This window comes from Physeter macrocephalus, chromosome 7, assembly GCF_002837175.3.
Source record: "Physeter macrocephalus isolate SW-GA chromosome 7, ASM283717v5, whole genome shotgun sequence".
Classification (NCBI taxonomy): domain Eukaryota; kingdom Metazoa; phylum Chordata; class Mammalia; order Artiodactyla; family Physeteridae; genus Physeter; species Physeter macrocephalus.
In genome coordinates this window covers 131,487,716-131,506,034 of record NC_041220.1, presented here as the reverse complement: position 1 = coordinate 131,506,034, position 18,319 = coordinate 131,487,716, and the positions used below count along the sequence as shown (strand labels likewise).

Genomic DNA, 18,319 nt, shown 5'->3' with positions numbered 1-18,319 from the left:
CTAATTAGCATACCATACGCCCCCACTGCTTGCCCACGTCTCTCCTCCATCTCATCAGTTCCGGAAGATAAAACGAAAACTGTTACTCCCTCGATAAACCTTCATTCGCCACAAGGGTAGTTCACATGCGTGAGGGGGCGGGGACTAGCGACACAAAACAGACTAGGGCGAGAGGCAGCACATCAAATGACCTTAGAGCGTGAGGTTAGGGGCTCAGAATGAGACTTCAGAGGTGATTTACACAGGAATTTTAAGGACTCGAGAGGCTAAAAGACTCTACAAGACCCAGGAAGATGAAAAGAAACTGTAAATATAGCTAAATACGCGAAAAAAAGGACCACCTCATCCTATCCACTTGCCTCTCGCCCCAGTGAGAACGTTTCAAGGAAAAACGACACCTTTAGTACAAAATCTGAAAGAAAATTCTACAAGAGCAGCCTTGGCTAAAACCACTGGGGAATGGCGCAGACAGCACGTAGATTCCCTTTGCCAAACAATCCCTGGGCGAGCTCCGTGCGCGCTCTCCGCGCCAGGCGACTCCAGCTCCTCGCCAAAACTTCTAGGCTGTAGCTTTGCCTGCGCGCCTACTCTCCGGGCTTCCAGGCAGGCGCCACGGCGCCCGGGGGAGAAAGAGACACCCCTCTTCAGTGTGCGAAAGCAGTTATAACTATATCGCGGCCTTGGGAAGGCGTCAGGGAGGGTCCCGCCTCAGCGCACGTGAAGCTCTCGGGCGGAGCCAAAGAGAAGAGGCGGGAGTTTGCGGACGCAAATCCTAGCCTGGGAAGAAAAGCGACCCCTGGGCGCACGCGCACAGCGAGGACACTGGGAGGAGCGTGTCTCCCAGAGGGCTTGCAGAGGAAAGGAGAGCGCGTGGCGCCGCGGGGCCCGCGCACGCGCCGTAGTCTCGCCCCGCCCGCGCGCGCGCGGCCGGCGCAGCGTGTTTTCTTCAGACCCGCCCCCCTCTTCTACGTCAACTAGAGGCGAAGGACGAGAGCAGGGAAGTGTGGGGCGAGGTGGGCGGGGCGTCGCACGCGCGCGCGGCCTGCAAAAGGAGGGAGGGGAGGGAGGGAGAGATCCAAGACAACGTTACCGCGTCAACACCCAGTCGGGAGCCGGCCTGACCCCGCCCCCTACCCTCACGCTATTGGCTGGGAGGCCCCACATGGGCGGGGCCGACCGTGGGGTTGGGGAGGGCAGGGGGCGGGGAGGAGAGGAAGGCGCTGGCGGGCAGTGATGGCGGCGGGTGATGGGGACGTGAATTTAGGCACCCTGGGGAGTGGCAGCGAGAGCAGCAGCGACGGTAGCAGTGAGAGCCCGGGCGGCGCGGGAGCGGCAGCAGAAGGGGGCGGCTGGCCGGCTGCTGCGCTGGCTCTTCTGACGGGGGGCGGGGAGATGCTGCTGAACGTGGCGCTGGTGGCGCTGGTGCTGCTGGGGGCCTACCGGCTGTGGGTGCGCTGGGGGCGGCGGGGTCTGGGTGCCGGGGCCGGGGCGGGCGAGGAGAGCCCCGCTGCCTCTCTGCCTCGTATGAAGAAGCGGGACTTCAGCTTGGAGCAGCTGCGCCAGTACGACGGGTCACGCACCCCGCGCATCCTGCTTGCGGTCAATGGGAAAGTCTTCGACGTGACCAAAGGCAGCAAGTTCTACGGCCCCGGTGAGGAGTTGGACGGGGAGGGGGAGGATCCCCTGCAGCTCAAGTGCAACCATCTTATGATGGGGAGGCCCCTGGGCAAAGGGTTAGCTTGCCAGCCTTCTCGACATCTGGATCCCCGCGCCTTGTCTCCCGCACCTGAGACGGCCCGCCCCCCACACGCCTCGGCCGCGGGCACCTCCGGCGTTTACCCCCCCGAAGTCGGGGTCCCAGTGTCGCCCCAGGAGCCAGCTCTCATCTTTCATTTTTCTCCTATTCCATTTCTCCTCGCAGCCTTTTCTTGTGCTGAATTTTTCAAAATCCTTTTAGTTGTCCCCAGTCACGCTGGCCCTCAGCCTTTCCTGAGCTTTCTGATTCCTGGGATCGTTGGGGGCGGGAGAGAAGAAAGATTTCTAAAGTAGGGACCTAAAGTTTTAGGCCCTGTAATTCATAGCTTTCCTTTCTTTACTCTGTGTGTGTGTGTGCGTGTGTGTGCATGCGCCGCTGAGCTTCCTTTTCCCTCTATTACTCCCCATAAGGCCACGTTTAGGTACACGGAGTTCCAATTCCCAACCCTCTGTAAAGTCCTGTCATATAAGCAACACCTCGACTCTTTTTTCTTTTTTTTTCAAACGGGTTTTGGTACAAAGATGCTTTCCAAAATTAACAATATATGTGGGATGAGGCAAATCTGAATGCAGATCCTAATAAATACTGGCAAGGGTCTTCGCCCAGAGTTTTGGGGGTGGAGCTCATATACCCAGCAGGCGTGCCTGTCCGGTTTCTCTCTTTTTCCTTTTTCTTTTTTTTTTTTTAGTGGGAAGGCAAGTATTCAACTACACGTTGATTATGATTTACTGTGTTTTCACTGAGGAGCAAAAAGTTAAAACAGCTATAAATTCATACCCCCAGGCACCAGTTCTGCAAGTTAAAAGTTTTTAAAACTTTGCTTTCAGAGAACTGTGTGTGTGTGTAGGGTGTTTGGTTTAGAAAGCCTTCTTTTATAATGTAGTTATAGCATACATTTCAGATTATGTTTATAACCTTCAGTTCAGACTCATGGAACCTGTTGGCATACCATAAAACTGAGCAACATTGTACATGCTGGTTGTGTAGTTATGCTAAGCTTTAAAAAAGTGACTACAATAAAAGTAAATAAAATTAGAGACCTAGGGTGACCTGTTATTCGAAAGTACATCCAAGTCTTAAAGTCAAGGGGGTTGGCAAGTCTAAAAACAAGTTGGTTTCCTCTTTAATCTGTTAGTCCATGAGATTTATGGATCCTTGCAAATATATACTTACGATTTCTGTGCTTAGTGGCTGGAAGATATTTTAGAAGTGCCTTGGTTAGTTGTTAATTAGAGGTAAGAAATTGGAGATTCTACATGTTGAACTATTTATTCCTTAGTGACTTGTATTTTCTGTATATATTTATAGTATATTAAATCCAACCAAGTCACAGATAGCTTATTAAGTACTTGCTTCTCGTTGTATAAAAATGAAAACCAGATGTCTGCCTACTCATATCAGCTGAAATAGTTAATACTTTTTTTGTTTACTTACGAGCATGGGGGATACGACAATAGGGCCAAAGTACAATATTTAAACGGACAGACCAAATTAAATAGTTAATTATTTTTTAGTCAAGGATTTACACAGTATGTGTGTTCGATGATTAGAAATTGTGTACAGGTTTAGATTTTTAATACAGAGCTTAACCAAACTAAAAACTCTGCCTTTGTACCCCTATCTAATCTGACAGTGAAGCAACCAGAGTATTAGTGCAAAGAAGCATATCAGTCCTCACACATTATGCCTTGCCACTATCTGAAAATAGCTAGGAGAAACAGCCTTAGACACAGTTTGGCAGGATCCAGCGGCAAATGTTCTGCAACAGAAATTTTAAAATTGAGTCATAGTTATAATGTAGATAGGCTTTGTGTGGCTTGAGCCAGTGACGGGGTTCCTCGTAACAACAGAGGAGTCAGCTTTAGGTTAGCTTCCACTGATTTCCAGGTCCTGATGAACAGGCTAAGAGTGATATTCAGTTATTTCATTCTAAGTAGTTATCAATTAACAACCTAATAGAGATATTTGGAATATTTTATTATTGAAAGGAACCTTAAAGGTAGCCAGATCATCTTAGGGGCTTGGAATATATTTCACATTAAGAGAAGATAAAACACTTCCCAAAAGTCTTGAAGCCAAATTTCTGGCTCTGAAACAGACATAAGTTCGGTTTTGGTTTTAATTTTTTATTTTTGTTCTCAAATCAATTAAGCAGTTTTGTAGCAGAATAATTCAGAAGTAAAAATCCTTGTCTGAGACTCTTAGTAGCTGAAAGAATGAGCTAAGGGAGCTAGAAAACCTAGTTTCTGTGCCTAACCAATATCTACTCCCATTTCTCAGTAATGGTTTTAGAGTTAAAAGATTGTTTTGTGAGGCTTTTTCTGTGTTGAAGATACTTTTCTTTTTAGCCATACATTTTTAAAGTTTGGGTTCTTAAAAAATTAAATATTGGCAGTTTAATTTAGTGGAGTAAACACATATTGGCAAACAGTTGCATTAACTACATTTGTCAATATTAAATTTAGTAACAGTTCAGGCAGTTGGCCAGCATGTGAGGAAAGTGGTCATGTAAGAAACAATGAATGTGGGAGGAGAAAGGAACCAGATTTGTTAAGCAGCTACTACATCAAATCCATTAATTTGTCATCTCCACAATGCTTCAGTGAGATTAGTGAGTATTCTGTCTTTCAGTTGGGGAGCCTGAGGTTTAGAAATTTGAGGTAAATTGGCTTGGGTCACACAGACATGGTATTCAAATCCAGACATATTTGACCACAAAGGCTATCTATTCTATTTCAGGTATACTGCATTCTGGGATAAACTTAAAGCGAATCTCACTGCTGTTATTTTTTATACCCTCTCCTAGTTCCATAAGGATTTAAAGCCTCAAAGAAACACACTTAATGGCTTTATGTTGTGCTGTTTGATATGGTAGCCACAAGCCATGTGTGGCTTTTTAAATTTAAATTAATTAAAATTAAATATAATTAAAAATTGAGTTCCTCAGTCACACTAGCCATATTTCAAGTGCTCAGTACCCACATGGCTACCATACTATACAGTGCACTTTATAGAGCATTTCCATCTTCTCATTGAGTTCTGTTCAACAGCATTGATTCTAGAGGTCAGGGTAGAAGGAGTAGGAGACTCCATTTGGGGCTTATTATCTCATTTAATTTTCAGACAGCCCTAGGAAATAAGTAACGTTCCCATTTTACAAACGTGGAAACTGACACTCAGAGAGATTTTGCCCCAAGTCGCATATCTAGTAAGTGGCCAAGCTAGAAATCAAACCCAGTCTAACAGGCTTCACAGGCTCTCCCCTCCCACTGTATCACAACATAATATAATTTCACGTTTCCATAGTCATAATAGATGAGGAAGACGCCAACAGATAGTATAATTTTAAATAATTTGATGTAATATTACTGCAGTGGAATTAAAACAGTTTTTATTCTTTAGAATGGCAAAAAATTATACAATTGACCTAATAGTTTATCTGCGTTTCTGATATTTAGATATATAGCTTCCCCCATTATTCCATGTATTCTTTGACATATACCAAAGCTGTATTTTCTCCAACATACCATTTAAATTCCACTGGAAAGGAAAGAAGTATATACGAAGTACCCCACGAGATGCCTAATATTTAGGAGGTGGGGGAAAGGAGCACATTTAACTTTCATGTGTCTTTCCTCCTTTTTTAACTTTATGTTCAATATGTGTATTTTATTTGTAGTTTGCAATATTGCAGCTGAAGCAACAGTTGAGGCAGATAGACAAACCTGTTCCTTCATGAATGTCCTATTGACACTACAGCTCTCATCCTAGCTTCTTGCTTTGAAGCCAACTGGGTCTGTGTTAGGTCTAATGCCCATACACATTCATTACCTACTATTCATTACCTGCCAATCAGATAAAGGGATCAGCTAAGTCTTCTGATGAATTTTGATACTCTACTCAAATTTATACTAGTAATTTCTACAGTACCTTCTTGTTTGGCTCTTCTGAGTTCAACATCATTCCAATGTTTTTAATCTAAGAGGGAATTGTATTTGTATTAAATACTAACACAAAGTATAATAGGATAGCTTAAAGCATGTATGAGACCAGAAAATGTTATTCAGGTTGGAGGAAAGGAGTACATTTAGTAACATCTGGAGTTAGCCATTCGAGTTCTTTAATGGTTCTTTCAACAGTGTGACATAGATCACTCCTCCCCCACGCACCTGTGACAGATATCACTAAATAACTGCTGTACTCTTAGAGCCATCATCTTGTCTCAAGATCTTTAATATAGGATTTCATCTCCACTTTTAAACTCTAAGAAGGAATTGCCTGGATTTCATTACATTGTTGCCTAGATAAGATGTTTTGAGAAATGAGAGTTCTCTGAGTCTTCAAAACATTTGCCTCCCTACCCTCATGGAGTTTATGGTCTCTTGAGGAAGACAGATGATAAACAAGCATTCAATACATGATTATAATCTGTAATTAAATATGATGTGAAAGAAATTAATAGGATATGTAATAGAGGTTAACAGAGGACTTTATTTAGATCAGATGGTTAAGAAAGGTACCTTATTTATATTGGTTTGTCAAGAAAGTGGGGATTGATACCTAAGCAAAAACCTGAAGGAGCCAGCCTTACAAAGATTGGGTATATCATTGTTTTGAAGCTATCTAAGCTCTAGATCTAGAACTGATACTGTGTTAATCGGCAGAGGAAGAAACATCCTTATCACCCTTACTGATTTTCAGATTTGACTTAAGGCTTCATTTGATTAGTGTTACCTCAGTGCTTCTTTTTCCATCCTTTTACTTTTAACCAATCTGTGTTTTTTTTTCCTTCTAAATAACATAGCTGGATTTTTTCATTAAATTTAATATCAATACTGTCTTTTAACAACTTAATCAGTTTATTTTTTTATTCCTTCCACGTTTTCTCCCCTACTGATTTTTTAAAAAATTATTTTATTGAAGTATAGTTGATTTACAATGTTGTATTGATTTGTACTGTACAGCAAAGTGTTTCAGTTATACATACATATACATTCTTTTTTATATTCTTTTCCACTGTGGTTTATCACAGGGTATTGAATATAGTTCCCTGTGCTATACAGTAGGACCTTGTTTATCCGTTGTCTATATACTAGTTTGCATCTCACCCCAAACTCCCAATCCATCCCTCCCCCACTCCACCCACCCCTTGGCAGCCACAAGTCTGTTCTCTATGTCTGTGTGTCTGTTTCTGTTTCACATCCCCCTACTGATTTGGATGCATTCTATTTCTATTCTTTTGGTGATAAGATTCTTTTCCTTAAGTGTTTGCTATAGAATATAAGAATGTTAAGCAAACATTTTTGTATGAATTAGAAAGAACTGTCTCTTTAAGACACTTCACTGCCATTTGACAGAATATTTCTTAATATTAAATATACAAAACTATAATGTATACAAATGTAAATGGTGTCCCCTGGAGTTATATGGTACACATATATTGTGCCATATATTGTGGCCCTGGTTAGAAAGCATTAACTCTAATCCCTCCCACATTCCATTTTCTATGTTATTACTGTTAGACTTCTAGTTTTACTGCACTTTTGAAAACTCTACCCCCAAATTGGTTAAATTATTAACTTTTTTTTTAATAGTCGATCTTCATTTACAACATAGTTGCCATTTTCTTTATTCACTGTCATTTCTAGCATCTCATTCCTTTGTTCAGGGTTCAGTTTTCATTTTAGTGAGGTACGTCCTATAGCTTTTTTCATTGACAGAAAAAAATTCTGTGTCTATCTGCCCTCACTCAGGAATAATAGTATAGATGTAGGATATAAAATTGTGGGTTAACTGTTGTTTTACCTTAGATCCTCAATAATGGTTTTTTAGTTTTTTGTTTTCTGTTTTTTTTTTAAATTTTTGGCTGTGTTGGGTCTTTGTTGCTGCGTGCAGGCTTTCTTCAGTTGCGGCGAGCAGGGGCTACTCTTCATTGCAGTGTGCGGGCTTCTCATTGCGATGGCTTCTCTTGTTGCTGACCACAGGCTCTAGGCATGCGGGCTTCAGTAGTTGTGGCACGTGGGCTCAGTAGTTGTGGCACGTGGGCTCAGTAGTTGTGACTCGCGGGCTCTAGAGTGCAGGCTTAGTAGTTGTGGTGCATGGGCCTAGTTACTCTGCGGCATGTGGGATCTTCCCAGACCAGGGCTCAAACCCGTGTTCCCTGCATTGGCAGGCGGATTCTTAACCACTGCGCCACCAGGGAAGTCCCCCAATAATGTTTTTTTTAACATGTGCCAGGCTCCACTAAAATCTGAGGAGATATGTGTCATTCATTTATTTTAAAAAATTTGAACCCATTGTCTTTTCAGTTATTGTCTCTCCCATTCTCTTTATTACTTCTTCTGGAACTCTTAGTAGATACACATTAACTTTTTATTTATTTTTGGCTGCGTTGGGTCTTAGTTGCAACACGCAGGATCTTTTCGTTGTGGCATGTGAGCTCCAGAGCGCAGGCTCAGTAGCTGCGGTGCACGGGCTCTGTAGTTGTGGTGCGCAGGCTCCAGAGCACGTGGGCCCTGTAGTTTGCGGCACACAGGCTCTATAGTTGAGGTGCGCAGGCTCAGTAGTGCAGCACGCGGGCTCATTTGCCCCACGGTATGTGGGATCTTAATTCCCTGACTGGGGATTGAACCAGCGTCCGCTGCATTGGAATGTGGATTCTTAACCACTGGACCACCAGGGAAGTCCCCTTAATTTCTTAATAATTTTAAGTAAACATACTATATCTCTTTAATCTGCTTCTGTTATCTTATTCTTGCGATACCATTTCTCATATCTGTTCTGTGTGCTCACTCCTCTATGGTCGTTTGTTTCTTCATGTAGTTATAACTTATTACAAACTTCAGCAATTGCTGTCTTTGTTTCTTGAATATTTTCTGTGATGTTCCATGAGCCTTGGGTTGTGGAAGTCTCCCTGTGGAGTGGTTTGGGGTATGCCTCAAAATAGGGCCTAATGGAAGTTTCTGAAAAAAAAATTTTTTTTATTAGGTAATACGTGCTCAAGATATAAAAATTTTAAAGGGTACATACTAAAAGATAGTCTCCTTCCCACAACCCAGCCACCATGTTCCCCTCCCTAGAGGCGAGGAACCAGTCTGAGTATCTGAGTCTTGTTCCAGAGCTATTCTCTGCAAGTGAAAGCATGTGGATATGTACACCCCTCCCATGCACTAATTGTAGCATACTATACAAACCTTTAACAATATTTTAATATATTGAGAGCCTTTCATATCAGTTTAAAGAGAACCATTTCATTCTTTTGAATGTGTGCATAAATTCTGTTATATGAATATATCATAATAGTCCACTTTTAATGAACATTTGTTTCCAATCTTGCTATTACATGGTACTGCTCTAAATATTCATGTATCATTTTAAACGTGAGTAAAATCATAATTATCTATAAAATAAATTCCTAGATGTAAAATTACTGAGTCTTAGGGTACGGACATTTTTTATTTGGGTACTTATTTCTTAATTGCCCTCCAGAGACATTGGACCAATTTACACTCACACGAAAATGCCTGTTTCTCACCCTCTTGCCAAAAATGTGATATTAAACTTTTTGGTCTTCGTCAATCTGAGAAGTTAAAATAGTATTTCAATATTATTTTAATTTACATTTCTCAGTGAGGTTGGACATCCTCAAAAATTTGAGTCATTTATGTTTCCTTTCCTACAAATTATCTATTCATATATTTTTTGCTACATTTTTTTCGATCATGACTGTTTTATTGCTGCTGGGTTTTGTATCATACTTAAAGCTTTTTTGCACTTAAAGATTATTTTTAAAAATCTGTAGTTTCTTAATACTTTTATGGTTTTAGTTTGTTAGTTCCACTTGGAATTTATTTTAAGAAGTGAAATAAGCATACAACTTTTGTTTTTGTTTTTGTTTTCTTACAGAGGGCTGTTCAGTTATCCCAACACCATTTATAGAATAATTTTTTTCCCAATACTTGCTGTATTACCATTACTGTTTGCTAAATTCCAACAGATATTTAAATCCATGCTATTGTATTTTTTTCACCTTAGAATTCTCATTCTACCTGGGCTAGGTAAACTCAGGCCCCCTGCCCCCAGCCCAGCCTTGAGCCCTGAGGCCAGGGCCACTAGCTCAACCCACAGTATTGCTGAGAGCCTCCTAGTTGGAATTTTAGAAGCAAGGCTGAGTTTTCAGTTCCTCTTAGAATTATAGTAGTCAAGAGATTATCTGGTTTGACCTCCAATTTTAAGCATGTAAAATTTGCCCAATGTCAAATGTAGGGTGCAGCCTCGAACCCAGGTATCTTAACTTCTTAAGAGGTATTCTTTCAGTTTTACCATGCTACCTTCTCTCTAAAAGTCCTGGGAGTTCCTAGAACTAAGTATAAAAAAATAATATCTATTAGTTGGATTTCATTTAGTGACTTTTACATATTGTTTCATTTGTTCCTAGGCACATTATAACCTTATTTGGAATAAATTACTCAATACCAAGTATTATTAGATTTTTTTTTAACTTACTTTAATAATCACAGAAGACTGTTGTCAGAACATGCCAGAAAACTGGGCTGTTTATAAACTTTAATGAATTAAAGTTTGTCTCTCAGAGCTATGGTTTTTATACCATGGAAATAACTAAAACATTCTGGAATTTTATCTTCATAAATACTAATGCAGATACATAATCACCTTAATAGTCACAAAATTATGTGTTACATATTTTAGATATTTTATTTACTTCCTCCTGGAATTTTTTGTTCATTAAATTATTCTTTAAAACATTGTTTTACAGTGACCATATGTTGTTGCCTTCAAAAATATGTCACCCCATTGTCACTTGATTGTATTAAAGTAAGCAGTTTCAGGATACAATAACTAGTAGATTTACTGATTTTTTGAACTTTAAAAATCTGTATCATAAGTGGTGTTAACTCTTAAAACTGTTAATGAAATCTGAATTCTAACTAGTATAATGTCATTTCGGTGTATTTAACAATATCGTAGAAATAAGATTTATCGTTAAAATGATGTCCTAGGATATTTGTTATATATGTACATTTAAGAGAATCTGTCTTGGCTGAATAATTGGGTGCATTTTTTGTAGCAAGAATTCTCTTGAAACTGTAAATCTAGTTTTGTATCAGCACTATATTTTAGTCTTTGATAAAAGCAAGAGTATAATTCGCTTAGTTATGACTGAAATGTTAATATCTAAATGAGCCTTAATCAAAACAATCTGAATAATTTATATAAGCTAGACGTGTGTGTGTGTGTGTGTGTGTGTGTGTGTGTGTGTAAATTATACCATACTGAAGACCTAATACCATTTAAAATTTGCTTTCCTTGGGTAGCTCTCTGCTATTATAGTATTATAGATAGCCAAGAGTAGTTATCAAAATATTAGAATCAGTAACATTTAGGTCTGTTATGTAAGGAGGTAGTGGAAAGGGGAGGTATTACTGACTTCTCAGATATGGTTCTGATTGTGTTAGGGATGCAGAGAAATGTACTTTAACTGGACCTCAAATCCTCCTTTTTCTGAGCAACTCATCCTTTTCCAACTCTAGTTCTGAATCTTTATATTACGTTCTTTATGGTCGTACAGGAAAAAGTAAAGAAAACTGTTTTCAAAAAAGACTTTTCAGAAGTTAAATGCTTCTTGAGGGAAATTCGAAACATGTGGAGAGGACAACAATACAGAGAGTGGGAAAATATATTAATCACTGAATCATTCTTTTCAAGAGTTAACAAAACATCATTTTGTCTAGAATTAGGCTTGGGTTATTAACTGTTGACTCAAGTTCACTCTAAGTTAGCCAAACCAAAAAAAGAACATCATTCCCTCTTAGGGAAGTTGGCAGACAATTTTACTAAAGAATACACTGTTATATGTGAATATACTCAAAGATGGAGGGTTTTATGACTCCTATTTTTTATAGTGATCATCTTTTCTTCTCTCCTGTTTACCATTTGGATATGTTTTAAGGTTGATACTGTGAAGAGTCCTGAAGTAGATTGACTTTTGTAGGCCAGGGAGGTAAATATTATAACACAATGCTAAGAAAAGCTGTTGATTTCTTAAAAAAAAAAAAAAAAAAGCTTTTTTTGTTAATGCTCTTCCATTTTGATTTAACAGGTATTCTAAAATAGCCATTTCCCTGAAATTTTGTGATTAGTGAAATGCTCCAGTTTTCAGGATTGTCACTCCGTCTTTGGGTTTGTGGGTCCTCTATGTGTTTTCTCAAGATGTGCTGTGTTTGGGGTAGTCAGAAAAGTGGAAATATTCCTTCCCAGTTCTGTCAGTAATTTTAGGCAAGGCACTGAATGCCTCTGTTTCTATTTGTCTGCCAAATAGGGAGGGCAAAAACTGTCCCTTCCACTTTGCAATACTGTGAGAGAGGAAAGTGAGATTGCTAGGAAATTCTCCAAAAAGTTGAAATTCTCATTTTACATTTGTAGTTTTTTATAGCCTTGATCAATTTTATTTTTTCTTTTGTGTGTTTGACTAATCACTGTTTTAAGTTTGTAAGCATTGGTCCAGTTAGCATTAAGAGGCTATATATTATTCACAGAATTTTTTTGTCATTGTTGCTTCTTAAGAAAAAAAACCACATTAGTTCTCTCTATATATGCATAAATGTGTGTGTGTGTGTGTGTGTGTGTATATATATATATATATATATATATATACACATACATATATATTCTCCATCTCCTGAAAACAGCCATTGCCACAAAGCATGTGGAGTTATACCACAAAAAAACACAACTGCTTTAAGGTGGACTGCTTTTCTCTCCCTAGGGACTGTTCTTGCTTAGTTTGAAAAGTTAACATTGGGAATTCCCTGGCTGTCCAATGGTTAGAACTTGGTGCTTTCACTGCCAAGGCTGGGGCTCAATCCCTGGTGTCGGGGTCCCGCAAGCCAGGTGGCATAGCCAAAAAAAAAAGTTAAATGTTTCTCTTAAAAAAGAATGAAATAATGCCATTTGCAGCAACATGGATGGACCTAGAGATGATCATAAGTGAAGTAAGTCAAACAGAGAAAGACAAATATATGATATCACTTGTATGTGGAATCTTAAAAAATGATACAAATGAACTTTTTTACAAAACAAATAGACTCACAGACTTAGAAAACAAGCTTATGGTTACCAAAGGGATGGGGCTTAACATATACACACTACTATATATAAAATAGGTAAACAAGGACCTACTGTATAGCACAGGGAACTATACTCATTATCTTGTAATAACCTATAATGAGAAAGAATATATATATATCTGAATCACTTTGCTGTACACTTAAAACTAACAGCATTGTAAATTAACTATACTTAAATTTAAAAAAAGAAAAAAAGTTAATGTTTCTCCAAAATAATTAACTCCAATTAAAGAACTTCAGATTTTACTCTGTAAATAGAAACAGTATTACATTTCCTTCTCTGAAACACTTTTTGAATGTCAGTTGTCATACCTTTTTGAATGTCAGTTGAGATAATGGGCAAAGTTTGAAAGTTACAAATGTTGGCCAATTGTAAATAGTGTCCCATTTTCTTATATAGAAGACAAATTTAAAAGTATAAAATGATAGCCTAAGTTTATATTAAAAGGGGAATGATTAAATAAATTATAGGTATATCCACTCAGTGGGAAAATATATAACCATTAAATGATAATTGTGATAGTCACCTAATATTAAGCAGCAGTATGGAAAGTACTTAAGAACGGGAAAGCAGGAAAAAGTACTTTACTGGAAGTATTGCCTTTATTTTCATGTTAATATAGTAATACCTAATAATGCTACTTTTTAAATTTATTGAGGCCACCTTTTTGTTCCATGCAACAAATTTTAAAAGAAATGAGTTTTCCTACATCCAGTGAACTTTATGGTGCAGTGCTTTCTGTAATTCAAATGAATGTTCATAAATGTTTAGATTTTTGTCTATTTAAGTAAATTTTTGAATTCTATTCTTAAAAGTATAGATGCTTTTCTGACACATAACCTTCAATTTCCTAAATGTTTTCAAATATGAATATGGCTATAATCATTATTTTGCTCATTTAAAAATCAGGGGATTTCCATTTTTTTCTACTTGTGTACTTCTCATTAGAAAATGCTTTATTCTGTTATATGTGAAGTAAAATTTTCCTCTCCATTCTCCAGAAATGTTGCCACTGTAAAGTGCTTGGTCTGTATTCTTCCTTGTGTTTTTTTGTGCATATACAAACGTGGGTGAAATGTGCATACATGTATATCTTTTTTTTAATTCAAAGTGAGTCATACTATATAATTTGCTGAATTGCTTTTTTCAGTTACTATATCATGGACTTCTTTCTGTGCCTGTACATATAGAGTTACCTCATTCTAAGAAATTTCTTCTCATTATCCTATTTAGTGTCTGTGCATGTTTTGAAATTAAGGCTGTGTACCAAATAAGAGTCATGAGGTTTCTTTTATTTGACTTTTTCATTTGAGACATTCTAAAATAGGGTTAGATAATCTAAATAATTTCTTTTTTTCCCCAGCTGGTCCGTATGGAATATTTGCTGGTAGGGATGCCTCCAGAGGACTGGCGACATTTTGCCTAGATAAAGATGCACTTAGAGATGAATATGATGATCTCTCAGATTTGAATGCCGTACAAATGGAGAGTGTTCGAGAATGGGAAATGCAGTTTAAAGGTACCTTCATTTTGTTGGGTTCTTTGCAAATATTAAATTTATGGCCAAAGAAAGTACATACTGTTTCATTAGTAAAGAGCCTAAGAATGCTGTCTGTTTTCACTGCCATCATTATTTGATGATAAACATAGCTAACTATCAAAATGATTGTTACATGTGCTTATTATTTATAAAATCCATATTTAAAAATTGGCTTGTTACAAACTATAAAATTTATCAAAATTGTGACACCTTTAGTCTTATAAGGCTTGTTCGTTAAGGTATAGTTTTTAAAATATAGGCTTATATTTAAAACAATAAGTGATATTGATACTGTAATTTTAGTTTATTCTAAAATGATTTTCTTGATCTTACCTTCAAACCATAAAGGAAAAATGTCATTCTCCTTCATTACATGCTCATGACATCAATTTTTACCGCCTCTGTGAACACTCTGGACTGCTATTTATGTGACCTGTGGATCCCTTGGAATACTTCTTCTGGCTTCTTGGCACTTACACTGGTTTTGCTATACAAAGCAGTCCTCCTATCTTATCCTCTAGGTTTGTCAGTTAATTCGCTTAAACTAGGTTCAGAGTCTTGACCAAGAAATGACTAAACATGTTATCACCTTGGACACAACGATGTTCTAAATTAAACACCGGGTAACATAAAAACAAGCAATGTAACCAAGATCTAAGAAGAGAGTTTGATAGCAGAAAGAACAATAATGTACTAGGCACCACATATCGGGACCTCAGAGAACACAGGGTAATAAGTAACGAGTGAATTTTCATCTTCTCATTTGGTTTGTTTTCTTAGGGACTACTAGCATGTGTCACATTTTCTCCCCAAGAATATTTCCTGGTTGGATCTACTTTCCATGTGATTTTCCACCTCAAGTACTCTTTCTCCCCAAGAAAGTAACCATTAATTTTTTTATGGTCTTCTAACTGTTGGAAATGCCCTACATTGCCAACTTATTTATCTAATTACAATACTTTGGGCTATTAAAATTTAAAGAACTATTCTGGGACTCACAGTGCACATTAGAGTTAAACCAGTTTCAAAGTACGTGTCCTCATACGTATTCCAAGAGCCTGGCATGGGTGACTCCAAGATGGGTCCTGGATGTGCATATTTTTTTTTGAAAGGTCTCCAAGTGATTCTGATGCAGTGTCCTTGATTAAGAACTGGTTGTATGGAACACTCTCCTGCAAAGCACAATTCCCAAGCTTTATGAGTTCCCTGACCCTGTTTTCTTTTGTTCAAGTGTTACATGAGTACAAAGACTGGACAAGGTAAACAATAGGAAAAACTTATCTTGTTCTATATGACTCTAAAGGAAGCATACACCTTCCCTGCTGTATAATGGAATAGTGAGACAAATTTGATCGCTACTGATTTTCTTTTGATGTATCTTTCAGAAAAATATGATTATGTAGGCAGACTCCTAAAACCAGGGGAAGAACCATCAGAATATACAGATGAAGAAGATACCAAGGATCACAATAAACAGGATTGAACTTTGTAAACAACCAAAGTCAGGGGCCTTCAGAACTGCAATTCTTACTCCCTTTCACAGAATGTCCAGCGTCTTTGGGTTTGGTTCACCTGCTGCAAAAAAACATTCAACAGATTGTTTGTACAAGCTAAATGAGTCTCACTATGAAGATTCGAATACTAGACATTATGCTGCCAGACTCATTTGTTGCAGTTGTTTGTAATGTCTGGTGGGGCTTCTTCATCCTGAAAAGAAGGAGACAGGGATTTTTTTAAAGAGCAAGAAAGTCACAAGATTACTTTTCCTTTTCTCTTTTTTTTTTTAAATCAAAGACAACCTGATATGTATTTGCTACTTAAGTGTACAGATCTCCTCAAAAAAACAGCAAGGAGTTCCTACTTCATGCGCTGGGTCCGTTTTAGCAACGAGGGAGGGAGGAGACCTGGGCAGGAGCAGGGTGGGGGGGTACCCATCAGTCTGCGTAGTTGAGGCTACTGAAACGCTAAGATGTGTTCCCAAGCTTTTCTTTTTGGGTTCTGTCAGAGAAAAGAAAAAAACCTTTATGAAATTTTTGGAAATTAGAAAAAGGGATTTCAGGTGGATTTAAGTCAAAGCTAATTCCCCAACAGTAAGATCATTTGAAACTGGTTTTTATCCCTTTCCTTCCCCTAGATCAAATCAATATTAATTGTGCCTTATTTCACTTACATAGACTTGAATTATTTTTAGGGAAAGCCCCTATGTGAATTCAGAAGTCACTACAAGCAGCATTGAGACTGAAGTTGGAATATTCTGTTGACCGCAAAACCTTGATGTCATTCTGTGTATATAGAATGTAAAAGGAATATTCAGTGTTACTGCCATATATGTTAATATACACAAACTTAATTAGCATTGTCATGGCCAAATGCATTCCCCCATGCTTTTCTCTTTTCAAAAAAAAATTGAAAAACAAATCAACAACTCTATCCCCTAACAGCTGCCTAATTTTAGGAGTCTTGACTCTCACATCTCACTGGTGTGGGTGCATGAGGCTGTAGTATGGATGTCGTATGGGTGTGTCTGAGTGTGTGTGAGAGCGCCTTGGAAGGGATCTTCAGATACTGTAAATACCCGTACCATTTTAATAAAGCATGTACAATAAACCAAAATAAGCTTGAGTTGGACTTTATATACAAACTGTAAGCCAGTGCATTATGATATGGGAGTTGAGGTGTATTTGATTCAAGATAAGGAAAAATCTTGGAAATGAAAGGCAGGCACTGGTTAACCAAGTTGTACACATTGTACCACATTCACTGTAACTTTAGGAAGAAATTCCACTTTGTGGAACATTCTCAAGAGATCTGAGATTATTCAGGTAAGAATTGATATATTAAAATGTACATATTTTTTCTTTATATTTTGATGCCAACTGATAATACTAGAAGTAATAGCACTCCAGGTGATAAAGGATGATATGCTGATTGATAGGCATTAAATTCTTCTATTGTTAGTTTGAAAAAGCTCTTACTACGAGCCCTATATGTGTCCATTATTTGATTTCATCATGACAATTTAGGTTCTTAATTGGAGACAAGTTATACCAAAAAAGACAATTTTATTTAATAAGTCAGCAGTTAGAGAAAAGAATTCTCCTGCTTTATGAGTATAATATATGCAGAAGCCATCAAAGAAAGAGGAACTTTTAACTGCAGTAATAAGCTAAAGTATGTAAAATACTACATTCTATTGTATTCAGTCTTGGAATGTTTTGTAGAAAATGATGACCTCAGCCAGATCTTTGCTGAAGACTGGTTGTAACAACTGAAGAGTGTTGGTAAATGGTTTGTGTGTGTTTATGTAAAATGTTTTCTGAACAGATTTGTTAAAGTATGTGTCCTCTGGAGTAAACTGATATATATGAATCATTTGAGCCTAAAGTTAAGAAGTAAATCTACACTTGTGAATAGAGAAACCCTAAATATTCATGCAGTAAAAATTATGCAGTCTGTTAAGAAAAATGAGTAATGTTGTGCTTTGGACTTGAAATAAACAGTGTTCTATGGACAATTCCTCAATTTCAGTTGAGTGTTCTCATTCTCAGGTAGTTTGATGGGCAGTCAGTCATTGAGTAAGGGGACGGGAGCTGTGGTGGCTTTGTTGCTGTTGTTTCTCCCTTAACCACTATTTCCCTAACTTGCCTGATTATTAGAACTACTTGAGGTGCTTAAAATACAAATTCTTGGTCCTCAGTCAAAACCTACCACCCACGGAGCCAGAATGGAAAGAGAGTGAGTCTCAGACTCTATTTGTAAGCAGTGCCTTGGGTAATTCTTATGATCAGAATTTTCAAATATGAAAAACACCACACCAGTCTTTTCAAGTTATACAATTGACCCTTGAACAACAAGGGTTTGAACTGTGTGGGTCC

The 18,319-nt window shown here is 38.1% G+C and overlaps 1 protein-coding gene across 1 annotated transcript; it reads left to right on the top strand.

Moving 5' to 3' along the window:
* Positions 1-1,183: 1,183 nt before the first annotated feature.
* On the top strand, positions 1,184-17,958 carry PGRMC2 (progesterone receptor membrane component 2). The gene is made up of 3 exons (XM_007121393.3): positions 1,184-1,651; positions 14,268-14,423; positions 15,830-17,958. Exons 1-3 carry the CDS (start codon positions 1,234-1,236, stop codon positions 15,925-15,927), a joined length of 672 nt encoding a protein of 223 aa, XP_007121455.2. The 5' UTR covers positions 1,184-1,233; the 3' UTR covers positions 15,928-17,958.
* The last annotated feature ends 361 nt before the right edge of the window (positions 17,959-18,319 follow it).